Source organism: Cyprinus carpio, chromosome B1 (assembly GCF_018340385.1).
Source record: "Cyprinus carpio isolate SPL01 chromosome B1, ASM1834038v1, whole genome shotgun sequence".
NCBI classification, from domain to species: domain Eukaryota; kingdom Metazoa; phylum Chordata; class Actinopteri; order Cypriniformes; family Cyprinidae; genus Cyprinus; species Cyprinus carpio.
The window spans coordinates 6,922,031-6,949,529 of NC_056597.1; the positions used below are offsets into that span (position 1 = coordinate 6,922,031).

Genomic DNA, 27,499 nt, shown 5'->3' on the forward strand with positions numbered 1-27,499 from the left:
TTTGACATGCAATTAATTGTGTAATTAATTCACATGTAATGCACGTAATTGTAATTAATAGTGAAATAATTTAGTCTTTGTCATTACATTTAAAACATTTTAGCATTCTTTGCCAAATTAATTTTGCTACAACATGCCTTCTTCAAAGTTTGTGGGTTGAAAACCTGGCTTATTTATAAGGGTCACTGGTATCCTATACCAACAGTGCCTGCACAAACCTGCCTAAGATAAAGTATCAAATAATAATAAGGCTTAAAATTAAATAAAGCATTTTCACACGTCAATATGAAATCACACATAAAATGTAGGGAGATCACTAAGATGACAGTGATGCAGTATGTGGGGTGCGTCATCAGAATGAATGCAAAATCAATTTGTCAGGTGTACTTTTAAAGATCATTTAATTGACAGTTCATGAAATATCTTTGAAGCTACATGTGTCATGAGGTACAAACAAATGTCCTAAATTCAAACAGAAATTCATTAAAAAAGACATAAAAATAAATAAAAATATGTAGCTGTAAAATATTTTATTAAGACACGTGTAAAATCATCATCAGTTGTGACAGAAGACAATGCTCTCCTCTCTGCAGTAAAATGTACAACACTAAGAGTTATGTACAGTAGACATAAAAAAAAAAAAAATAATAAAACACACGGATGATTCTTTCCAAAAAAAGTAAAGTCGTCTGTTTAGGGTGGTGAAGTGCTCACTTAAAAGTGCACACTAGAAGAGGGAGCCGAAGCTTACCTGGTGTGTTCTATTAACTCTGGGAATGTGTGTGCATCACTTTGAGAGATTCACATGTGGATTGTAAGTTAACTTTCGGCAGAGTGTGCACTAGCAGCTTGGCTCATGATAATATGCCGTTAATTCTAAAAAAAAAACAATTGAAGATCTCAAAAGCTTTACTGACTGCCTGATATTTAACATCGGCGCCCTCTGGTGAACAGCCGTAAAATCGTTTTTAGTACCATGTACAGCATCCCAAAACACTCAACGCTCACAACACAGTTAAAGGCAATGAATATCCTTTCTGGATAGTTAGATTAAGTTCCCATGTTCTCAAAGTGCCATTATGCATGTTGAATGTCAGTGTGACGGACAGGAATCGATTCTTTAACTCCTGGGTTGTATCAAAAAGAGACATTAATAACAAGCTTATCAAAGACACAGTTACATTAAAAATATATGTTCTGTCAGGCTTTACTGGCAGAAAACCTCTGTGATCACCCATGCTGTTACTTTCTCAGTCTACAAATCATCTGTGTGTGAAACAGTCTACTCCATTTCTATCAGCATACATTATCATTACTTGGGACGGTGAGCGTGCACGTTTGCAGTCCTTGACTTTGTTACTACCTCAGCAGGCTGATTCAAGGTTTGTTGGTTGGCTGCTTTTATTCTTGGCCTCTTTTTCTCTCCCCCTTTCTTTTTCTTTTTTTACTTGCTGCTTTTCGAGTTTTTCCTGAGCCTTCTTCATGTCTTTTAGTCTCCTCTTAATGGTGGAGCGGTCTCTTTGACTAGAAATGCCAAGCTCCTGGAAGACAACATATTTCAGTGGAATATTATTTCAATTTATACTGCAATCAGAAAATAATCAAAATACACAAGGACCAACCTTAAGTTTACTGCTGTCCATGGACAAGAGATGTTGACCATCCACACCTTTCGCTGTAAACTCAGCTATATACTGTTCCATATTCATGCCCATCAACCAGTGACAGACCTGCTGATTGGTCCACTCGGAAAGGGGGCGGTTCTGCCACAGGTATTGCTTCACTGCTGGAAGAGGGCCATCATCAAGAGTCTGAAATAAGAGAATTATATACTGTATTTATGTTTGAACTGGAAACATGAAAAGAGTCATAAGGTATGGACGACTGCAGTACACCATTCTGCTATGCAACGCTAACCTATATATGTTTGGTGTATTTCAAGCAAACTTTCTGTTAATTTTGTGTGCCTGAATTAGAAGTGTCTGTTTACAGATCAACAGACTCCTACCAGGGCAGACAGAATCTAGAGCACACTTATGAAATCAGGTCAGAAGCAGTGGAAGACATCAAGAACCAAGACTGATGTCTGAAATTAGATGTTCTGAAATATTTTGTTGCAGCTCTTTTCAAAAAAATTTAGTGCACTACTGATAAATCATAATCTTCACTCAAAAAAATCTTCACATAGTTCACTCAAAAATGAAAATTCTGTCATTAATTACTCACCCTGATGTTGTTACAAACCCGTAAGACCTTCATTCATCTTCGGAACACAAATAAAGATATTTTTGATGAAATCCGAGAGCTTTCTGACCCTACATAGACAGCAACACAACTGACACGTTGAAGGCCCAGAAAGGCAGTAAGGACATTGTTAAAGTAGTCCATGTGACATCAGTGGGTCAGTGTTATGAAGCTACAAGAATACAGTTTGTGCGCAGAGGAAACAAAATTAAAGACTTTATTCAACAATTTATTCTCTTCCCTGTCAGTCTTCGCCGAGCGTTCATGAGAGTAATAGGACGCATGCGTGTGCATTCGTCACCTTTATTTATATAGCGTTTTTAACAATACAGATTCAAAGCAGCTTTACAGTATTAAACATGAAAAATAGTGTGTAGTAATACAAAAGGACAACAGTAAACACTCTATTTTAGTTAAAGTCAGTTCATCATTGATTCAGTGATGTCATCGTCAAGCTCAGTAAATTCCTTTGCTCATTCCTCTCCTTGTAAACAAGGCACAGCGCATGTGTGTTTTCTATGTCAGAAAGCTGGCTCCTGCATCAGCAGCACCAAAGACATGAAGGTAATTAATGACTTCAGATTAATTTTTATCTGAACTATCCCTTTAAGATTTATGTATTTAGCAGATCCTTTTTATGAAATTGACTTATAATAGAGGAACAATCAATTTGTCAATAACTTTTTATTCACTTATTCATTAATTTTGACAAAACAAAAAATAACTTTTTGTTGAGATTTACTTTGCACGTTAATTTAATTTCATATATAGTGGGTTTTAAACATTTGATTTACATATATTAAAAATCTTAAGAGGTGATAAAATTGGGTATTTACCAGCCACTATTTCTGGAAGGTGAGAAATGTTGTTTCTCAAATAAACTACAGTATTGTATGGCTTTAGAAGGCTTGTAATATAGTGTGTGAGTCATAAACAGAGGTGTAAAAAGTACTCAAAAATTTTACTCAAGTATTAAAAAAGTAAAAGTACTTTTTTTCTGATAGATATATAGAAGTTTGATTAAAGGAAGAAAAAAAAAAAATGCTATGGCACAGGTCAAACATATATCTAGTTTAACAACAAAAACGATTAAAATGCAGCATAGCGGAACACACAAAACAAAACAAAAAAATACAGGGAATGGGATTAAAAGGAAACTCTTCATATAATGCAAGTGTATGGGATGTCCAAAAAAAAAATCTTAAATCGATTTTAAAACCATGGGAGACCACTGAATGCATACACTAGATGATTAGACCAGACTGTGAGACCACACACTTGATGATTGTAGAAACGATTTCACAGTGACACGTGTTCTTACGGATAGAGCCCTGCACGGGCCTAAAATTTAGGCCCCAGCCCGAGACGCACAGACCCTAGCCTGGCCCATGTGCGACAGCTTATCAGAATTACCAGTCCGAGCACGTCTTTTTTCTCCCTTCTCCCTAAACAGCTTATACTACTGTTTCAGCTATTAAAATATTTCAGTTTTATATGTAATAGCAAAGTGATTATATTTTGTTTCTTTTTTTATTAATTTAGAAAAACGTTTGGAGCATTTTTTGTTTGTTTAATATAAGTTTTAGTTTTTTTTTAAAGTAACGACCAAGCGGCCAGCGGCAGACAGTGAGCCAATGTTTGATCAATTTAGCCTTCTCAAATCATCACGACTTGCCTAAAATAAAATCTATAGATATAAAACAGTTCAAGCGTATAACAATGTTTAAACGTTAAACCTAGATAAATGTGCGCTATATCCAATAGTTGGTGAAGAGACGGTTTGCAGGACATGGCGGCGCCAGTGCAATCACTTGGATACGCCGTCATTTTTGCTCATAAAGGTTAGAGTAATCATTAGTAACTGCTAAGGGTCTAATTTTATTTGTGTGCACTCACAATATCAATAAAACATTGTGCTTTTATAAAATAAAGAAAACAAACATGATGCGCTTCCTGCCATTTCATCTTTAACAGGAGTACAAAAATGAACCGAAACTCAGCGAAAACATGCCTCACAGACATGATAAATATATCGATAGCAAGCTTTAAATGACTACTTAACGAAATTAAACAAATCGAAAACAAAAACTCAATCTTAATCCGTAAAGATGCACTTCTCTCTAAAGGCGCGTCTAATATGGAGATGGCGAGTCAGGATCGGCAACTTCATCGACAGACTCAGAAAACACTAGTTTATTAGTGAATAATTCAAATATCTCCTAACTATTTCCATGTCACATTTATGGAAATGACTTTTGTCGGTGCTTTGCGGCAAGCTTAAGCCTATTGCATATATTTGAACTCAGAACTCTTCAGCTGCGCTGACGGCACTCACCATACTGCTGCTGGCGGGACAATAAACACCGTCAAGTTGCTCTTGAAAGCACGGTCTTGTGTTGTTTCCACCAGCTCAGCAATTTTTTTTCATCACTCATCAAAAATATGAATGACAAAAATATAAAAAAAAGTAAAAACAAAAAAAAAACATGCCCGAGGCCCGGCCCGTGTCTGAACTATGACATGAAAATTGGCCGAAGCCCGGCCCGAGGGACTTAAAGTCGGCACCCGGGCTGAAATGCAGGGCTTTACTCAAAGACACTCGTGAGATTAAACGTGACTAGAGAAGAAAAACAAATAAAATTGACTAGAGTGCGGCCAGCCTTATACGAACTAAAAATCTTTGCTTGTGTTCATCTGATGAAAGAAAAACATAAATATCTGGGACATAATGAGGGTAAGTAAATGATGAGAGAATTTTCATTTTTGGATGAACTATCCCTTTGAAGAGCAATACATGATGCAAAAGCTGGAAACATATTCCAGACAGAATACAAGAATGTGCTGAATTAATGAGGAGAGTCAGGGAATTAAAACATACAACATTATTGTTTTGAAAGGACAATTAAACTTTTAATCTATTAAACAACACTTTATAAAACTAAAACAAAACCTTTAAATAACATCAAAAAACATAAAACAACTTATCCACTACCTGGTAAGAACATCACTAAACATGAATTACAATTAATTAATTTAACATACAATGTTCATTTAAACACTTTTTTGGAGATTTGTAACATTTAATAATAATAATTATAAACAATCACTCCTACAAAAATATTACTTGTATTTAAATTCTCATCAAGAATAATGATAGATTTTTTCTACCCCAATATGCTTCCTCAGATTTGATGGTGAACTTTCTCACGTCAAGAATGCACGTTTGAGCTTCCATTTATTAAATGTGCATATGATAAAAAATAAATCTAATGTACTTTTCAAAATGAAATAAAATTGTAAGGAGTAAAAGGTACAGTTTTTTTCTTCAGAAATGTAATCAAGTAAAAGTAGTCAGTTTAAATTGTACTTGAATAAAGTACAAATCCCCCAAAATAATACTATAAGTATTTTACACCCCTGGTCATAAACTACTTTTATGAGACTTTCATTGTGCTTTTTTGACCATTTTGGAGTTGGACATTTCATAAAACGCTTCCATTTTATAGAAAAGAGCAGCGCGACCAATTTTTCAGAACACTTCCTTTTGTGTTCCCCTGAAGAATGTACACAGTATGTCATACAGGTTTGTAAAGACATGAGTGGGGATTACTAATCATGGTTTTCTTTTTTATAACTTATTCCTTTAATACTGAGCAAATGACACACCCAACACAACTTGTAAAATAATGTTACCTGTGGCAACATCTTACAAACAGGGCGTAGAAAGACTGTTGCAATCATTTGGAAAATTCCACATACCATGCACATAAAAATGACACTGGAGAGCTGCTTCACTCACAACCACACCCATATACTCCACATGGATAACAGAATTTACTGCGGAAAGATCTGAACCATGGGCAGGAAGTACAGAGTGAACAGTCTGGATGTATAAAGAGGGGAGAAACCTGCTATCCTGTGCCTCACTATACACAGATGGAAGAGCCTAAAAGTCACATTTACTGTTGCCTGATGAAATTTCACAAGTAAAATCCAGTCATTTCAATAGAAATCCACACGAAAAGTTCACATATATTCTGCAGACTGACCAACAGAAAGCTGTTTGGTTTGAAAGTGACTTGCTGAAACTTTACTAATGTGACTGCACCTGTATACTGCAGCCCTGAGCAACACTATAACAGTGAAACACAACGACTTGAGTGGTGAACTATCACCTCTCTTTCCCAAAGCTATGAGTATAAACTCATTCTTTCCATTCCTCCCTCATGACGCACACATTCCACCAGCGATACTTGCTCTCCTCTTCAAAACACCTCACAAACTAAAGGTTCAAGATCAGGGCTGATCAAATATACACATACTGTATGACGATTGCTAACCATTAACTACAGGAAAAGCTCATGCAGTGGTGACCCGACGGCCTCTCACCTCGCAGGAGGAGAAGGTATGTGTGTGCGAGCGCCCGAGGAGACGGGGCTCTTTGAGTAACCCTGCCAACACAGAGCGAGGACTACCTGCGATCGAATCATCCGTAACAGACAAGCTCTGTAATAAGTAGGACACAGGGATATTCACATGTAAACATACACAAACAGACACATGAACAATTACTCATAAACAATTTCCAGGATGGGATGCTAATAAGCATGCACTTTTAAAGCAGATAATGCTTATAGTTTAAAGGTCACTAAATGTGTAATATCAATGCAAATATCTAACCAGTTCCTCAACGTTCACGCTAAAAAAACCTTTTAATCAAGACAGAGTTTCAGGGTAATTAGGCAAAGATCACAGAAATGTATGTATGTAAATTTAAATGATATCAATGTTGTAAAAAGCAAAAACAAACAAACAAAAAAAATCCCTTCTACCTTAAATACATGTGAGTGTACATAAACGTTAATGTTATATGTTTTGACAAATTGTCATATCATAAATTATGATAAATGAATAGATTTGATTTTTGATTACCAAATTTTTATATATAGTGCTGTCAAACAATTGCATCCAAAATAAAAGTTTTTGTTTACATAATATGTGTATATTTATTATGTATATATAAATACACACACATACAGCATATATTTTGAAAATATTTCCATAAACATATTAAATATACATAAACTTAACATATTTTTCTTAAATGTATGTATGCATGTGTGTGTATTTATAATAAATATACACAGCACTTATATATATAAACCTGTAAAAGAAAGAAAGAAACACACACATATATTATGTAAACAAAAAATTTATTTCGGATGCAATTAATCGTGATATCAACAGCACACACACATATGTAATAATAATATATATATATATATATATATCCAAATAATATATATATATAGATATACTAATAGATATATCTATATATATATATAAAACAAAATTTAGATTTTTTAAAAAAATGAAATTAAATAGAAATTAATTATATAAGGTGTGTTCAAGTCACGGTAAGTATGAATAGTACTTTAATAGATCTGGGGAAAGGAAAGAAAACAGAAGAAAGGGAAAGGCGAAAGAAAAAGAAAGAAAGAAGAAAGAAAGAAAAGAAAGAAAAGAAAGAAAGAAAGAAAGAAAGAAAGAAAGAAAGAAAGAAATGTCACTGACTCAATTTCTAAATTACCCTAAACACATTTATTTACTGTATTTGGCACTTTAATTGATTCTTTTTTTCCCTCTTGAATGCTTGTTTGAACTAAATGCGGTGAAATGGAGTGGTGATATTACCTTCAGAGTCTGGAAAACTGTACCAGTGGAGAACAATTCCAGAAACCAAAACCAGTAGAAACACAGAACTACATTGTATTACTTGTACGAGCTGGCAATGGAGCGTTATCACACACTACAACTACTATCATGCATCCCTATAATGTGTTAGTGAAACTAATGAATGTCCAAACCTGAATTAAATCAAAAGTATTAAAACCATCAAACCTATCGTTCTTTAGGGTAAGTTCTCAGACACAAAACTATGTCTAGTCACTAAATTAACACAGTTCATGGCAATGCTCCATTATTAAACAGGATTGGGCTTTATCAATGTGGGCCAAAGGGTATATTGTGAAAGATTGCATTTACTACAGTGGAGCATTTCATCTTTCAACAAAGCCACACCAAAAACTAGTCCACTAAGGTTAGTAGCAACTGCTAGAAACTGAGTGTAGCAGGAGTACCAACTGAATACTGTACCAAATCTAAGGAGTGAGAGAGAAGAGATGGCCAGGAGAGGTTGGTCTGTTTTAAAGAAGATTTCATAAAAACACATTCTGCATAAGCAAAATGACATACAGAAGGGTCCAATGTGATGAAACATGTTATTCAGCAAAATCCACAAACGTTCAAAAAGAAGAACATCTGACCTTTTGTACAAACAAGTTGTAGTGACAATAGTGTAAACATTTTCTATCCATTCGTTTTTTAGCAAATTCCTAAAACTTTTGTTTATAGCTATCTTGAAATGAGATTTGAAATAGTAGATATTCAGTATGGTTTCTGACTTTTTTTCAAAACAAAAATAGTACAGTACAGCCTTTAGAATGTCTAATTACAAAACTTCACTTCCTGTTAGAATCAAAGACTGAACGCAATGAGACTGTTAAATATTAACTTAAAATGACATCCAGGAATGCAACCAACTGCAACCTTGCAAACTGAACTCATTTTAAATGGCTTCAGTCTAATTAATTAATCACTTAAAAATGAATGCATTAAATCACTGACAACATAACTTGTTAATTAATTTCTTTCTCTTGGTTAAGATAGTTATTAAATTAAAACACCTGGACCCTACTCACCTTGTTTGCACGATCCTCTATGTATGCCTCTGAAGGAGTATGAGGCAGACTGCCACTGGACGCAGAACGCTCTTTTTCTCGCTCTCTATCTTTTTCCTTATCTCTGTCCCCAAACCAGGAAAATGGCATGCAGGAAGGGATGGAAGAGATGGAGCCAGAGGGGGAAACATTGCTGCTGGACTCATCCAGTAACTCTCCTGATCCCCTGAATTGGACGACAAAGAATACTTGCTAACTGATCTACATCAGAGAAGACCTACACATTTTAAAATGTTTTGAAACTATTTAACTTCAGCTAATGTAGTGGGTTAATATTGGGAGATTTAATATTCCCACCTGCTTCCTACAGATCCTCTCAGTGTGAAGCTCTCCCGTTTTTTGCCTTTGCCTCCGGATCTGCGGATACCACTACAGGGCAACACAAAAGAAAGCTGAAGAACAGTTTAAATTTCTACTTGATTGGGGAAAGACAGATATCTGTCTGTCAAGATTACATTTTAATAATATATTCTAAATTAGATTAAAGTAAACAACACTCAGGAATTAAAAGTGCGATAATTTAAGTTCTCCCTGTGTCTTTCCAAACTACATGAAACATGTAAATTTTGTCATTAATCATTTACTCCCATGTTGTTCTAAACCTGTAAAAGCTATGTTCATCTTCGGAACACAATTTAAGATATTTTGGATGAAAACCAGGAGGCCTGTGACTGTCCTATAGACTGCCAAGTAAGTTACACTATCAAAGTCCAGAAATGTATGAAAGACATTGTCAGAATAGTCCATCTGACATCAGTGATTCAACCGTAACGTTATGAAGAGACGAGAATACTTTTTGTAAGCGGAGAAAACAAAAATAACAACTTTGTTCATCAATTCCTTTGTCAACAGTCTCCTCTGTCTCTCCATATCACCGTATGCTGCGTATGCTCTTCTGTATCAGCCGGGCCACAAGGATGCGCTGTTTTCTTTCAAATCAAAGCTAAATACACGTAGAAACAGAGCATCCTTTTATACTTTTCTGGACCTTGACAATGTAACTTACTTGGCAGTCTATGGGACAGTCACAAGCCTCCAGGTTTTCATCCAAAATATCTTAAATTGTGTTCTGAAGACGAACTAAGCTTTTACGAGTTTGGAACGACATGGTACCATGGTATGATTAATGACATTTTCTTTAATTGAAAGGTGGGACTTTCTGCAGTTTTGTGATTTGTCCCATTCATTTTTTTTCTACAAGTGGTTCATCTCCTCCTATTATATTGTCCTAATTTTGGCACACAAGACTAAGGTTGGTGGCCAGGCAATACCTGAAATCTGGGAACCGTCTTTTGGTCTTTCGTGTTGGTGAACCATCACTCTCTTCATCTGAAAAACAAAAGAACAATTCAACATCTTTTACATTTCCTCATAGTCTTTAGACTGATATTGAAGAGCCTAAGCAGATAGCCAGTGGAAGCAGCACATATAAATAAAAAATACTCTAAGAAATCAGTTGTACCTCTGCTTGCTCTGCTCTTGCTGCGCTCCTTGCCTTTGCTCCTCCTGTTTCTCAGGTTAAGGAACATACTAGAGGAGGACTGTGAGGAGGAAGGGGACTGGGGAGTGGAGGAGTCTTTAGGTGGAGACAGGCTGGTTTGTGTGCTGCTGCTTCCGTGGGGTGTTTGGCTCTGCATAAATACATCACCTCTGCCTTCACTTCTTGGTTCACATGTTTGGTCGTGACCAAACTGTATGGATGGAACAGGTATGGCTAGGCTCTCAAGGTAAGACCGCCTTCTTTCACTGTTTGTTCTTTCCTGTTTGTTGCCTTGTATGCACACAGATTCCTAAAATAAGATAAATGAAACCATGATTTTTACTATGAGACTATGAGAGGCTGTGTGTAAATACAACGAACACCCTGGAAGTTACAGAACAACTAATGTAGCATTCAATCATACACCCAGTGAAGACGCATCACAAAACACCCGTAAGACCAGTATAGTGAAATATAAATATAAAACTTGATCCAATTTTCAAAGAGTTAAAGTCCGCATGAACTCAAAATTTGCAATATTTATTTTGTTAGCGCACATTGCTAGTCTTAATGTCAATAATTAATCCATGCAAATTAATCCTCTGAAAGAAATTGTTTGTCTTTGTAATCTTTAATCAAAATCTGATCATTTGCTTCCACTCTGGAATGGCATGGCTTCTCTGATGATGTCAGTTAGATGGCTTGAGACATGGCTTGGGCAGAATATTCTTAACCACACCCCTCCAACCGTTAGTTTGCTGCGAGTAAGAGTTGAGAAGAGGAGTGCAAAAAAAAAAAACTCAGTATTCCATTTCAGTTGGAAATACGTCATCATACTGAAATCCAGACGGCAGCAACTTCCGGTTCACGCAGACTTTAATATAGGCTTTTCTCAACACACCAATGAAAAGCCAACAACTTAACTGAGTAATTTGATTTTGCACATTTTGATGGAAACAAAAGTTTGTTTGGGCCTCTTCACATTTTCCCTCTGTCTAAAATGTCAAACCTGTTACTATAATTATGTATGGTACATAACTGAAAAATGTACTGTATTTTTAAAAATCTGCATTGAATTATCTAAATTCTCCTTTTAAAAAGCCGCTTAAAGTCAAACTGGAAAACTTTTGAGTAGTATCAAAGTACAGTACCAAAAGGCCATAAAACGTTTAAAATACGTTAAATGGTGTAAGAAATGTCTTAAAGGGGTCACATCTCTTTGGAGTGTTACAAGCTCTTGGTGAATAAAGAAGATCTGTGAAGTTGCAAAGACTAAAGTCTCAAATCCAAAGAGATATTCTTTATAAAAGTTAAGACTCGTCCACGCCCTCCTGAAACAGCTCTTTCTAACACGCCCCCACATCTCTACGTCAGTATGTGGGAAGATTTGCATAATGCTGCCCAGACGTTCACGCAAAGAAAGAAGGCGTACCTTTTATTCTCGTGGTACTATTGTTGTTGCTGCCGACACCATGTCGTATAGACGCAGTGTGTTTCACTATGAAAGCTAAACTACTATGCTTGGCCTTCCAAAAGTAGACACGACTGGAAATCATGTTTATATCATGTTTATAATGGTTTTTATGTTTATGTCTCGACAGGGCATCACAATATGTTAAGAGGCATAACATTTGCATCACATGCTTGAGGCATTCGGCCAATCACAACGCGCTGGATAACTGGCCAATCACAGCACACCTCACTTTTCAGAGCATTGAACTTTGTAAAAATCGATGTTTTTCAGACGGTGGGGCATAGAGGAGAAACAATAATGTACAGTATGTGGAAAATAATGTGTTTTTTTAACCTTAAACCGCATAAACATTTCATTACACCAAATACACAAAATAATGTTCTTTTTAGCAGCATCATATGACCCCTTTAATTATAATTTAAAGAGGACTTACAGTTGGGGATGGAAAGACAAGAGTCGCGATACGGCTGGATTAGACTTCAAAGGGCAATGATGTCATTGAGTGTTGCACGTTTCAAGTCAAAACACTTTATTTGAATGTAACTGAAGGGAACCAACTGTCCTCAGAAACATGTAGTTGCCATTTTTATTTAATTTTACCTATAATTACTGATAAAGCAGCGTTTATGAGCACAGAGCTGTTTTGTGTACAGCTTTTACCTGGGAAACCACAATATTTCAGCGCTCCTAAAGCGCCACCTCATGGCAGAGAAGCCTTTCTTGCTGTTTATGGTCAGATCAATGCAAATAACAACTCATGTTTTCGCAGCAAACACAGAGTTGTAAATGAGAAAGAAGTTAAAGTGCCTTCTAAAAATCTAAAAAATTAATACAATAATATTTATACATTTTAAATTGACAATTTATATGCTTGAATGGTCTAAAGGCTGAAATGCTCTTGTATAAGATTTTTACTTTTGTGAAAATCTAAACTGTAAATCATGTAATTTTATGGCTCAGTACTGTATGTTACCATAGACATTGTCCAACACCACTCATACGGTGCTCAAAAATTCTGCAGATACCCTGTAAATAGTGAAATAAAATGTCTTCCTTCATATTTGTTGATATGTATGTATTAAAAATATTTTTGATTGACATTTAAACTCCAATCTGATTTTCTATATATATATATTTTTTTTTATTTGGGCTAGTTAAATAAATTTTCGGGCTACAAAAATCTCAAGAGTACCTTCCCGAAAGGCTACCAGGGATTTAGAAATTTTGCGAGCCCTGCTGAGTGAGACTCTATACTAATAGCAAGAAAGAGGTAGAGATTCTTCAGTAGCGCCTAGATTAAACTGACAATGTCCTGCAGTGAAACTCTGTAAGGTATTTTTGAATGTTTGTGGTTCAGCGCACCTGTGATTGGCTTGGTGCCTGTGTGCCTTTTGCTGACTCTCTGAGTTTACTTCGGGAGGGCCGCTTGCGCTGAGATCCCTGTGCCAGCTTGGCTTTGGCTCTGTATACACTGCAATCCAGGCGAGCCGTCTGAGGAACATCTCCCCAGTCTGCATCTAGGGACAAACAGACATACACCAACATCTCAAAACCAGAAGAGCCTACTTTAAAAGATTAGACTGTTTCTGAACAAAATAATTATTATTAAAAGGTGTTACAATCTGGCCAAACAAACTAGGGTTAGATATTACAGCTAAACTATATATTTTATAAATCCAACTATACATTTGACCAGCTTTTATACAGAATAAATGATTGGCCGAGCTCTTCTGTACCAGAGTGAAGGTCATCTGTAGATAGTCCATTTCTTTCAGAGGAACCGGAGGTTGGACTGCTAGGTTGACTCTCTCCTGCAGGGCTGCAAGACTCTTCTGGTTGGTCTGTTCCAGTACAGCCCTCCAGACAAGCTATCTGAGAAATGCAGAGAGGTATTATTTGCATATAGAGTCACAAGACTAACCTGTTATCTTTGTTTCTATGATGACTAAATGTTATTTAATTGGCAGATGCTTTTATCCAAAGCAGCATACATTGCATTCAAGTTACATTTGTTTTTCCTGAGATTTGAACCCTTAACCTTGGCATTGCTAGTGCCATACTAGGGTAAGCATAAGGTAGAAAAGGCTCTATTTTTCCTGCTACGATTTCGCATAGATAACTAATACATGTTCAATTAATCTGTTTAATAGCGTAATCATTATGTGTAACACCAACTCTAACAGTCGCAACAAACCCGAACCATAAAGGCTGCAACAAATGAATCATCAAGACGAACGTTTAGAGTGAAAATTCAGTGTGATAAATATGCAGCTGCTGATTTTTACTAATGAGGTGTTCTAATATCTGAGAATGAAGAATAACATCAATGCTTTTGGTCAAAAGACCAGAGCTGCTGCTTTATTTTGTTAAGCAAAAGTGAGCTTGTCCCAATACCCACCCTTGCGGTCTCACACAACAGAAAGTAAGTGCACAAGACTGTCCCAGGTCTGAAAAATGCCAAAGCTCGGTGCACACTAAATCCACACAATCTCTAATACTAGGATAGAACCAGTAAATAGTAAAGGAAGAATCCAAAATCAGCTCTCTTGTCTCTGTACTCTTATATTTGGTTTTGTTGCTAAACACCAGAGGGATTACAAAAATATCAAATGCTGTTTGAAAACATAAATACTTTTTTACTTAATTTGTGACAAGTGGGTGTCAGAAACGGAAAGTCCTGTGTATTGTAGTAACCAGTGTATTTCTGCTTTTTTAAAGGTGCTACCTAATGTCTGAAAAGACAAATCACATGCGAAAATCTGACCAAATTTTTGTGCCGACCACTCTAGAAGTTACAGAGCAGGTAACTGAAACATATGTAGAACATTCACTCATTCACCCAGTGAAGCCACATCGCAAAATATTAACAAGACTAGAAAGATGTTCATAATCGTTCGAAATGAGAGATTAACACGACAGGCTGCAGTTTTACCTTATGTTGTAATTGCCTCACAGTGCTCTTGTATTCTCGCTCCCTTTGCTCCAGTTTTCTCATCAGCTCCGCCTCTTTCCTTGCATATTCAGCTTTTCTACAGGTCAAGAACAGCCCCACCATTAACAAAACATGACAATTCACTTCTCTTCTTTTTCTCAATACTCTTGTCTCATGTATTTCTCTACGGAGCATTAGAATTTCAAATAATTCACCTTGATACAGGTTTTCACAAATCAGTACATTTCCAAGAACGGCTGACCAAACTTCCCAGAAAGATTCTGCTATGACAACACATTACATGCTCAAACACACCTCTGTTCATGCTCCTGTAGAAGCATCGTGCTCTTATTGTATTTGAGCTTCAGGGAATCATGTTGACTCTGGGCTTCATTAAAACGCTGGTTGATGGCTTTGCAGAGGGCCTGAGCATCAAGCCAGTATTTTTCCAACTTTTCAATGCGCTCCTTGCTCTCTTCCACACTCCTTTCAAGAGCTGCACCTCGAGTCTCCCAAGACTTACATTCGGCTTCACTCACTTGCAGCTTTCAAATTGCAAAAACAAAAAGAAAAATAACTCAGCTGGTAAGACAATATACTAAATAAGAAATTAGCATTTTATAAGCATCTCACCTTCTCTCTCAACTGATTGAGTTCTGCTACTGTGACACTGTGTTTTATCTGCAGCTATAAAAGAGAATTAAAGTGAGAAAGAGAAAGCATTTCACAATGATGAATAAGTTTCAGTTTGTGGAAATTCACATTATACCTCTTTGAATTTTTGTTCTAGCTCAGTAGGATCTTCAGGTAGATCAATGCCTTGGCTTCTCAGTTGTGAAAACACTTCTTGTGCCAAGTCATTTGATGCATCTTCCGCCCCCTGCATCTTTCCGGTCTCTTTCTGTTTATCCTGTATCAGTCATAATATGGGACCAACAATGATTAGTGACTCATTTATTCATGACATCAAGCTTATCTGTACATGTTCACATACCTGTTGCACAAAACTCTTTTCAGCCAGTGGTTCAATTTCCTGTTGATCGTGATATTGGTCATGGATTGGAGAAATGTGTTTTTCATCCTGTAGCTGATGGTTTTTGGGTTTATGGTGGTCTTCATCTTTTGGCTCCTGGTTTTCAGGGCTTGTCTCGTGTTGTAGAGTCTCATTGATCAGACGGGCCACTTCGCTCTCCACTCCTGGTTTCTCCCGGCCAATGAGAAACCTGCATTGGAGGACATAAAATTCCTTCACGCAGTTCTAGGACTATGAACGTTGCTGGTATTATACTGACTATGAGATTAGATTTGCCCTGGTGAATCATTACCAGACATTACCTCCTTAATATGTGATGAATGTTTATAACTTACATAATACAGGGAAAATCCCTTTAGAGCAACGTGGAGTGAGCTGCTTTGATCAAGGACTCAATGGTGTGAGCTCACAGCTTGTTCCTGGTGGGGCTTGAACCCACAACCTTAGTGAACTTTAGCTAATACTGCAAACATATCACTTTATGTTCAGCTTGGTGTGTCGATACTCACTTGACCAGACCTTTGGTGTTCTTCAATGTAGTAGCAGCAAAGAGTTGAGTGACACCAACCAGACTGATTCCATCTACCTCCACAATCTGATCATTTACCCGAATTCTGTTGAGACAAAATACCAATGCTTGTTTTATTTTGAAAGCAGAATAATCATAATCTGTTACTTACATTGTTCGCTATCACACAAAGAAAGTTTTATTCTGGATTACATAAGTCCAAATCAAAAGACAAGTTCTTACCGTCCATCCCGGTGAGCTGCACCTCCTTCGGTGATGGTCTTCACAAAAATTCCCAGCTTCTCCAGTCCTTGATCTGCCCCAACTCCCATACCAATTATACTGATTCCCAGGCCATCATTTCCTACACAACAAAACAGGCATCTCAAATACAGCACTTCTACAGTTAACTGACTTTCTCAGGAATTTCATACCAATGGAAATAAATTTTGTGATAAAAGTTTAAAAGAAACCTTTCTGAATATCTATAGGCAAAACATCCATCTTTTCCACCCTCTTTTCCAGCTCATACTCAGCAGATGCAGACACAGGGTCCACATCATCATTTCTGCGATCATAATCCTCATTAGAGAAGGTAAAGTACACCTGGAGAAGAGGAAATACATTAAATAACACACCTGTGCACACCCACACAAAGGCCATCACCTTGCATAGCTGAATCTGTGATTTATTGATTTCACAATTAATTTTGATGTAAAATATTGTTCTGATAAGTCAAAGTCCACCCAGATCATTTCTGAAAAAAATGAGTCATTCAGACTGATTCAAATCTTCCTGTATACATGTTTATACCTACTCAGTATTTAGCAACTTGACACATCCTGATGAATAAGGACTCAGGCATTCAAGCTCAAAACACACATTAAAACACCATAAAAGTTGTCTATATGACTTCCAGCTGTATTACAAGTCTTCTAAAGAGATACAATTGCTTTGCGTGAGGAACAGACTGAAATTTAAGTAATTACTCCCTGATTATTATTTTATTTATTTTTTCAGTGAGCTGTTAACAGCTGAGAATGGATTAGTCATTCATTAAGCTGAACTCAGGAAATGGGGCTGACTAATTTGTGAACAAATCATTCAGACCAGTTTTGTGAACCAGCAAATTTATTGAAAAGATCTCAAGAGTCAAGAGTGATTAGTTCACAAATCAGACACAGCTATTTCTCTCAACAACATGCCAAGAAGAGTTAGGAAAGATGTCAAGATTTTTCTGTAAATAATGAATTCAATTTTGGCTGGTTCCACACAAAAAGCAAGAACACTTGGAAAACAGCACAACAGTTATATAGATTACTTTTATAATATGTTTTTTGCAACTCTTTTCAAGCTTGAAAGTGCCAATACAATTCTTCATTCCACACATAATGCTACAAAAATGCAAAAATAATTAATTTGCAGTATTAAAATGTAAAAATTTTACAGGCAAAGAAAGTCCATTGTCAATATGCATGAAGCACAGTTTTTTATATTGGTTAAAATGGTGAATTTGCATGTTCAAAGGTTAACTTAGGCCTAATTGTTTTCTGATGGAGATACATATTGAGATACTGCATTTCACCTGCAGGATTTCACCATACAAAGGTAAAAGTGACCACACCCTATTGAAGGTGCTAGCTAAATAACATGCCCACAGCATTTTGTCATTGGCTGACACAGGCAGTTAAAAAGCAGGTCAGTCAATAGTATGCATTCCTAATACTGGCACCAGACTTGGACTGAGTACAGCAGTAGAAATAAACAGAAGGAAAAACCTGCCTCAAAATCAATTAGACATGGCAAAGTAACAGTATTTCCTCTCTATTTGTCTTATACCATTTTACTTTTGCTTTCTCCATCCATACTTCCCTTTCATCTTTTTCTCCTCTACAATCCTATTTTCCCTTCCCTTCATGTATTCTCTCTCCGCTTTCTTTTGTCTAGTGACTCTAGTTGTCATGGAGTAAGCGTGCACCTCTGAACAATGTCCTTTTCTTCCCAAACATGCTCAAGCACAGTGTCTCTTTCTATCTTGCTCCCTCCCTCTCTCACTCTTTTAAGCCGTGCCTTTTTAGCAAGAACACAGGACTATTTCTTCCTGGGACTGAGAGAGTCTGTCAGTGAACTATGACTAAAAATAAAGAAAAAACAACAGATGTCATAGTGTTCAGGTCGAGCGTCAAACCTGAATCCCACAGTTGGAATTGCATAAAAGAGCCATGACCAAGAAATATTAAGATAATGAAATACTTAACTGTTCCAGTAAAGAAATATCCTTTGGCAGCATTAAAATAAACTTGGTTGTTAACAAGTTGGGGTACAATAAGAACAAAAGATGGGTTAAAGATGGATTTTGAAGATACCATATTTTGTCTAGAAGAGAAAAAACACTTAATGAGCTAATATTCAAAGCCCATTGTCTCATCAAAATTCAAAAGACCAACACAAACATCTGTTGAAAGGAAATCCTCATTCACAACCTATATGAGACAGGCAACTCACTTCCTGCCGATCCTATATATGGAAAACAGGATGAGTAAACACAAGAGCTCCACAAATACAAACACAGGCGCATCCTGAGGGTTGAGTAAACAAAAATGTCAAAACAAAACATGTAGGAAACCTATAATATGTTTACAAAGGGAGACCCAAGTTTCCTGATTTAGAGAGAAAATGCATCATAGACAAATGTTAGTTACCACCCACTCATCCCATTTCTATAAATGGACAGCAAACAAACTGACACTGACCTACTCTACACGCTCGAGGAGGACACGCCAAGGAGGAAGGGATGTTGGGTAGATTGACACATTAAACACTGAGCTATGGTATTCTGATTTGGTGTGTGTTCTGACCCAGACTATAAATCCATGGTGTCTTCAGTCTGCCATGCTCTGAAGAAATACATGACCTGGTTTCCAAACTTAAGAGATCTTTAAAGAGTGCTGAGAACAACTGCAAGGTCCACAGGGAATGAAACACCCTTACACAAACACATACAGCCTCTAGTTATTGACTGGTTTTTGGCAGTCAAATCAGTGGACTTTTGCCACCTACTGTAACACACTTAATATGTCTTTCTAGTATATTAGATTTATACTTTGATTAATATGCAAATGCAAGAGCTTCCACAGTATTAAATTGGTACAGAAAGATGATGAGATGATTTTTATTCATATCCAATCACACAGACAAAGACAGAAGACCTTTCATTCCCTTAACAGGATCCTTTTAAAACACTCCACATTCAAGAGGTCCTAAAGTCAGACACATAAATGACAGCACAATGCACTTTCTGTCTGATGAAACCCAGTGCCTGGTCTCTGACAGATGAAGTAATATCAAAGAGTTGTGCGTTTTGCTTTGATCTGTTATACAGTATGACTAAAATGTGAAAATAAAATGACTGACTAGCATTAGTCTCCTGCAGCCAAAGACAAGTAAAATAACAAATCACAGTTTGTTTTGTATTTATTTGTTTTTTGGGGCAGATTTATGGTAACAGATACACATGAGAAAACACTAATAAATCAAATAAATACATAAATAAATTGGAAGAACACAAGAAATTAGCTATATATATCTTTGTGTTTAAGATTTACACAAAAATGTCTAATGTATACTCAAAGTGCTTTACAATGTGTTTAGAGGTCTCTACTCAACCACCAGCATCCACCTAGATGGTGTGACAGTAGTCTATATGCTCTAACAGCTATTGGTGGAGAGAAGAATGTAAAGTGATTGAGTCAATTCAACAGGCAAAACTGATAATGGCCTTTTGGCACGGACACCAGGGGGCGTATTACAGAAAGTTTCTTATCTTAGGTCTTAACTTAAGATGTGATAGGTTAAATTAGGATTTTTCAGAAATTCGTATTACTGAAGCAAATCTAAACTTGATTGGGGATTTTTATCCTGTCTCACAAAACTGTATCTTATCTCTAATTAGGAAATCTTAAATTGCATTATCAAGCTCGACAATCCATTCTTAGGTCTGTTACCAAGCAACCAACACTGCGCTAGCTGCTGATGAGTTAAACAAAATAATAGAAGCTACTTCACTTTGAAAATCGCCTTTTGCAAAAAAACCTAAGGCATTAGTCACTTGCGCTATAACCCGTAATGCTCCGTGACGCTTTGTTGGTCTCTGTAATGCTGGTTGCAGTTCCTGTGCTAACTGTAATATTATGTTGCGTGGCAGTCTGTAATTACTTATAAGTGTTTTGTCATCAAAATGTAACACATCTTCAGGGGCCCCCAAGAGTCTTTCTACCATCAAACATCTTCGTTCTTCATTTTCGATTATTAATAAATGTAATAGCATTGTTGGACAGCACAATTTTAAGCAGTTTTTCCATTAGATTTCAAATAATTTTAAAGTTAGGACAGCTGTGGGGTTGTCCAAGGTTAAGACAGTTTTTAGGATTTTTTGTCAAGTTAGGAGGTTTCTGTAATACCCCCTTCCTATCTGTAGTTAAGATAAGATAATACACTTAGGAAATGCTGTTCTGTAAATGCTTTTGTCTTAAATGTGGTCCTAACTGAAATTACTACGGTTACCAAACAGATAAGATAAGATTTTAAAGTTAGGATCTTTTTGTAATACACCCTCAGAGTTCCATTCATACACTTTAAGAAGAAGTATTTTTTCTACTGCTATGTATTTTTTTTGGCTGCTATTTTTCCTAATTTTAACAAACAAACTCACTTAACATTGACACTTTTTTTTTTAAAGGGAAGATTTATCTTATATTATTTGGGTTTTTAAGTAAACATCTTTTGATTTACGAATGTTTCGTTATTTGTACTGAAAAAAAAAAAAATACTGATGTGCCAGAGATTTTATACCACTAACCTGGTAAACTTGGGCAAATCCAGTGATTGGTTCAATAGTTCTTAAAAGCGGTCATTGTATCAAGCAATGAATTGGGTTAGAAATCCAGTTTTTGTCAATTTTTGTATAGTGCTTGAGTGTAGTGTGCATCTGATGGTGTCAATGGGCTTGTGGGTGGTCTGTGAATCTGCATTCTGACACTGAGCTCAATATTACAATTAGTTGCATGCTAACCCATTAAATTGATGCAACAGTCAGTTTCTATAAACAGTTTTCGTGAGACTTAAGTGATCGCTTTAACATAAATTTTCTATTTCAGAAAATGTTGTTTATCTGTTACATGAAATTTCAAAGTGTGAGAGTAATATCAGCTGAGACCAGAGGTGAAGCCCTAAGATATGGAACTAAATGACACATTTCTCTGCAAAAAAACAAAAACAAAAAAAAAACCTGTCAGAACATGAGACATAGGATATTACATGCCTGAAGTAATGCAAGCTTAGACAGCACCTTGGTTGAGAGCTGTTATCTTACATGTTCTGGGTATAAGGTATTTTAAACTGTAGCAGGAACCCTGACGAAGTCACAAATCGTAAGAATTGATAAAATAGTGAAACAAGTCTCAGACAAGTATAAAGTTGTCATCAAACTAAAAGTAAAGTTTGTTTGTGTTTTGGGGCAGGACAAGGGTGCCAAATACCTTAAAGCAAGTAGGATCTTGTCATATAAACATGAATAATAGCTGCAATAGTACATGCTTTGTGAAAGTAAGAACTGAAGGTGCTGACCGAATTGAGCCATGGGCATCTGCTAAAGGTGCAAACACAGATTTGAGTCACTGTCGGCAGGCTAATACCTTCAGGCTCTAACGAAAACCTTCTAAACCATTTCAGAGGGACCAACAAATAAATGCTGAAGCTGAATAAAAAATACATTGAAGTAATAAATATAAATATAGAGTTTCTTGTAAACATAAAGTAAGATTGGGTGAGACATACCTTGATTGGTGCTGTAGAGAACTTGATCTTTCTCTTTGGAGTGAGGTCTTCCTCATCAGAGAGTCCTGGAAGTTCCTCAGATTCCTGGAATTCCTCCTTCCCTTGACATTCCAAATCGGTCCTGTTGTCCTTGTCATCCACAAAGGCAGCATTCTCAATTCCACAAATTAAAGATCTCTTCCCAAATGATCCCTGATCATCTTGCTGTTGCCTCTCTTTTCCTGTCAAGACATCTTCCATCTCTCGTTCATCATCGTCCTCCTCTTCAACAGCTTCCTCTACTCCCTCATCCTCTTCCTCATCCTCTCCTTCTCTCTGTTCATCCTGCTGTTCCTTATCTTCAACATTGCTTGCTCTCTGTTCACTCTCCCTCATAACAGTCTCCAGCATTGCCTCCTCTTGAGTTCGGTCGGTCTTTAGTTTTACTTCCTCAGTGTCTTTTTTCTCCTCCTCCTCGTCTTCCTTATCCATTATGTTCTCTTCAAGAAACTTTCCCTCCCCTCTATGGTCTTCCTCTCTTCCAGTCTGTACAGATTCCTCACATGCCATCCATTCCTCCTCGTGTTCCCTAATGCTCTGCTTTGATTCCTTCCCAAGGAATGTTAATTGGAGCTCCTCGCTGCTGGTCAACACCCTCTCAGAATTGCGGTCTGGGCATTGGTTCTCCTTGACAGGCTCTTCAAAAACATCATCCTCAACATGTTCCTCCTCATTGCCCTCACTTTCCGATGATTCAGTCTTCACCACCACCAGCTCAGCTCTGACCGTGGACAATCCAGGAACCTTCTCACTATTCTTGCCTTCACCTTGCTGCTCTTGAAGTGCAGGATCCTCAGCCTCAGATGCTTGACTAGTGGTACTCCTTGCAGACAAGTGGTGGATCTTTTCGCTTGTATACACAAGAGTGGGTTCTGATGAGACTGTATCTTCTGAGGACTTAATATGTTCTTCAGCTATGGAACTAGAGTTATGTAATGTCTTCATATAGACTCCATTCAAAGGGGTACCATATGAATCTGAACCATTTAACTTGGGCAAACATGTTTCAGCAGGAGAATCAGCCCATAGTGAATAAGAGGTAGGGGAACTACAGCTGTCTGGTGATGAAGGGGGATCCGAATGGTCGCTAGCAGCGGAAGGTGACTGGGAATGGCTAAAGGGACTATGGGATTCTGTGGAAGGAGCAGCTGACAGGGACTCACTATCACTGTCCAACATAAAACTCTCCAGACGTCTGGAAATTGGCCCGGCATTCATTGACACACTCAGCTTATGTGGTGGTGTCTCACTTTCGCTTCTTCCCTTTTCCTTGTCCTCCCTTTCTTTTGCCTGTTTCTCTAGCTCTTTAGGTTTGTCAGTGTTCTCTCCAGTAACTGATGCTTTCCTGTCTTGTCTTTCCACTAGCTGAGGCCAGATAACTTTTGGAGAGACAGATCTCTCTGTTGGAGAGTGCTCTTTAAGGCCACTCTCAAATAGCTTCCTGGTCATTGAGAACTTCTCAGCCAGAGCTGCCTTCTCAATGGAAACATCCTCCGTTTTCCGTGCCTCAAAGGAGGCTGAATCTAGACTGGTAACACTACTCAGACTGGACCTGTAAGGGGTAGAATCCAGTGGAAAGATGGGTGAAGTGGGTTTGCTGATATTTGGACTGTCTTGACTCTGCTTTTCATCCATTTGCAAGAATATATTTTTTATTTTGCTCACTTTGTTGCCCGACGGTCTGCCTCGGGAGTCACTGCCTCCGTTGGAGAGGTGTGAAGTTGAGCTGATTGATACACTTCCATCAAATGAGCATTTGATTGAATGGAAGTCTGATTTATAAGCATTCCTGTGTGGAGATGCACTTCTCAGTGCCCGTTCACTTTTGTTTTCACTTTTAATCATGATCACAGGTGAAAAGAAGAGTTTTGAAGGTCTCAGTAAGTAAAATAGATAAAACTGGGACTAAAAAAGCAGCGTATATCCAGGAGCATGGTACAGCCTCATTCACACTGGTTGAGATTGCAGATACAGATGGTGCCGAATGACTGACGGAGTGCCAACTGCTCTTACCTACAGGAAAGAGAAATGAAGACACCTGCCAGTCTGAAATTCACAGAAGCTATTTATCCCTCAACACTCTTTTGCACTGTAAATGCACAGACACACATACATACATATGTGTGTGTGTGTGTGTTACATTTAACTGTATAAATGCCAGAAACTGTAAAAAATCCCATTATTAATAACCTAATAAAATATTTTGTTATTTTGAAATGAACTGACAGTACAGATGGACAATGCAAGGCCTCTCCAGCAATTTTGCCCTTTAACAACACAACAGAGGACACTGTTATCCACACAAACACCGCCAGGGTAAACATGACGCCACAATAACATTAACATTGGATAAATAATATGAAGTATAATAGAAACAAACTATGTAATATAGCAATAAGAAACTTATAAGAAGTAATAAATAATATATATTTTAAATAAAATCCAAACAAACGTAAGTCAATGGTTCATGCAAGGAAATACTGACAACAACTTATTACTGACAATTCCCTATTGCTCATAAATGATCAAGACATTTATACATTTAACTAAACTTTAAATATATTTTAGTGTAAATATTCGTCCTTAAATTGTGCATACTGCTTTTAATTATATAAGTAGGCTACGTTTTTTAAAGCAGTAATATTTGCCTTACCGTAAACCAATTGATAAGTCTATATTGTAGCATAGTCCTACATTACTTTTTAAATTTGCATTTTTTTTTCACAGGTAGCAGGTGCTCAAGTAGCCTACATCGTATGTCCACATTTACACCCCTTTTTTTTGACAGTCGATGTTTTCCCATTGACTTCTGTAACCGACTTCACTCCTAATGAAGCCTGACTAGTTGAAGTTTCTGTAAGGAAGTTTATCTTTCCATTTTCGAAAACAACACGAGCGGATAAACGGGTTTAAACCTACCTGAACTTCATTCATTGCGACTTACGGAAGATGTGAGAAACCATGACTACACAATCACAAACTTCTTAGACTATTCGTCGTCATTCCTCTCTCCGAAGTCTACATGTCTTTCTCCTTGAATGTAACCAGCTCAACAAACCTTATCCCCACATGCGCGCTCCTCCTTCAGCGTCATACCCGCTGCTTCTTTCCGGAGCTCGCGAGTCAGGCAAGCGCGCGCACAAAGGGGCAGAGGAGAAAAAAAAAAAGAAGAAGAGGAAGAAAAAAAAAACACTTGGACTACCGTGGGAAAGTCAGTAATCTCCTCCATAAAGTAACAGCTAAATTCAGAGAAGGACTAGTGGCTAATGTAGCCTATTATAGACATTACGTAGGCATATTTGAATAATGACAAAAATAGGCTACATTTTCCAAATGATGTGATACGAATGTATGAAAGACTCTAATATTATCCCCAAAGCTTTCCCGAGTGAAGAAAAATGTTTTAAAACATTTTAATTATTTGAAGGTAGAGTCTAAACACAGTTTTAATTTTATTTTTTATTTTTTTAAATATTAACAGCCTAACCAGATAAATAAATAAGTTTGGGATCTCAAATCATCCATGCAATGAAACAGTTACAATGTTCCATACACCAGCATTTTGGGCCACATAGATGCCATATCTGAGTTTAATCTCCCTGACAATTACAAGTAGGTCACCCTTTTAGTGCTTCTGAGATGAGTCGAGTGGAGCACAGGACAAAAGAAAAGAAAAGCAGCTGCAAGTGAAGAAGCACTGCATGCAGATAAATGTCATTAACACATAAATCTGAGCATAATGCAAGAGAAAGGAGAACAAGGCAAAAGCACTGTTCACTACTGACACTGTAAACTGCCAATATCATAAAGATTTATGATAAACCAGACATTTTGTCTCCTTCTGTTTGTCTTAGTGTGGACTGTGTTCCATTGTAAATTTCAGTGTAATGTGTGACCATATGAAGCCTGTAACAGATGGCATTTTGTAGCTCCATATTGAAAGTAGATTATCTCTGCTGAGCCGCTGGTCAGAGTGACAAATCAGCATAACTGAAGCATGCAGTTCCATTTAAAAACTGATTGACTAATGTATAATAAAAAAAAAATATTCCAGCAACTGCAGGGTGTACTTCTGTTTTTCTCTAAGCAATATAAATCGGAATTAAATGCTCTGTGAGATTGTGCTGCAGGTCTGAATAGCTTACACTGTTTTGCGATGTTCCTCTGAAATAGCAACAACCCGTTGATCTGAGAAATTGACAGTTTTTTACAATTAGATGTCACGAGGTTCATTCTAAGAGATCTCTTTTGTGCTCTTTTGTGCCACTTATAATCAGCATCAATGAGAAAACTATCCAAGCCCACAGTTATGTAATAAAATGCATTCCTTTAAAAAAGAACGAGTTTTGGCAGGCATAAAAAGCAGAAACACTTACCCTATCTTTAATATTCCTTTTCCAATTAAAAAAAAACAAAAAAAACCTTAACATGTAAATCCAGATTTGATGAATGAAACAGCATGCAAGCTGCTAGTCCTGTTTCACTATGTCATGGTGTTTTGTTTCTGTTTGTGGAAAGTTGTGATATGACGCATCATTGTCGAAGTCCTTTTTGCTCGGCCCGGGTTTGTTACATGGCCTGAATTTGGTGCTGTTTTCCCCAGGTGGCCTCAGGACCTAGATTTATAAAAATATCACCCAATCATAGAGGCAGCAAGGATGAGAGAATAAGAGAGAGATTCGAGAAAATTAGCTAAAAGTGGAATGCAATATAGTTCACGCATTTAAATAGAAATGATTAACTGTTGCATGTGTATTCACAATAAAAGAATCTTGTTTGAAGCAAATTAGACATGGTAAAAAAAACACTCATGCACAGAGCCAGAGTGATTCGATTTAATTCAGGGAGTCTTAATGTTTTAGTGAAAATTAGATTTAAATATTTCTGGAAAAAAGACACTTAAGCACTCATTAAAACATACATTTGTTATTTTATTTTATTATTATTATTTTTTTCAACAGTGAAGTGTTGCTTATTGTACTTGCGAGCATATGTCAATGGCTGTAAGAGTTTCTCTGACCTCATTATGGTTATAAATAAACTCTGGTCTTGGACTGAAGTTTCAGCAGGAATTCTTTTATAAACCTTCCTGGCCTAACACTAGGCTTTATCTCTGTATAGAAAACCAGCCCACACAATGAATTCTCAAAATAT

The 27,499-nt window shown here is 36.9% G+C and overlaps 1 protein-coding gene across 5 annotated transcripts; it reads right to left on the reverse strand.

Moving 5' to 3' along the window:
- Positions 1-378: 378 nt before the first annotated feature.
- LOC109094534 (neurabin-1-like) lies at positions 379-26,852 on the reverse strand. 5 transcript variants are annotated; one of them, XM_042716391.1, is made up of 20 exons: positions 26,722-26,852; positions 22,307-24,358; positions 16,945-17,077; positions 16,715-16,835; positions 16,473-16,577; positions 15,925-16,153; positions 15,700-15,840; positions 15,564-15,617; positions 15,246-15,475; positions 14,931-15,027; positions 13,735-13,870; positions 13,361-13,515; positions 10,507-10,834; positions 10,316-10,373; positions 9,342-9,413; positions 9,006-9,210; positions 8,401-8,445; positions 6,634-6,750; positions 1,623-1,811; positions 379-1,541 (listed from the first exon to the last, which is right to left on the reverse strand). In XM_042716391.1, the coding sequence occupies exons 2-20, from the start codon at positions 24,188-24,190 to the stop codon at positions 1,365-1,367; spliced, it is 4,476 nt and encodes a 1,491-aa protein (XP_042572325.1). In that variant the 5' UTR covers positions 24,191-24,358; positions 26,722-26,852; the 3' UTR covers positions 379-1,364. The 5 variants fall into 5 exon arrangements, with proteins under 5 accessions (XP_042572325.1, XP_042572324.1, XP_042572323.1 ...); XM_042716390.1 differs by lacking the exon at positions 26,722-26,852 and adding an exon at positions 25,404-25,547; XM_042716389.1 differs by lacking the exon at positions 26,722-26,852 and adding an exon at positions 25,265-25,397.
- Positions 26,853-27,499: the final 647 nt, after the last annotated feature.

Bases quoted from the DNA above. Each gene is read 5' to 3' on its own strand.
- LOC109094534 (XM_042716391.1), bottom strand. From the start codon at position 24,190: ATGATTAAAAGTGAAAACAAAAGTGAACGGGCACTGAGAAGTGCATCT. The intron at 15,618-15,699 runs GTATAATGTGAA...TCTCTTTTATAG, and splicing joins TAGAACAAAAATTCAAAGAG to CTGCAGATAAAACACAGTGT. The intron at 15,476-15,563 runs GTGAGATGCTTA...GCAATTTGAAAG, and splicing joins TCAATCAGTTGAGAGAGAAG to CTGCAAGTGAGTGAAGCCGA.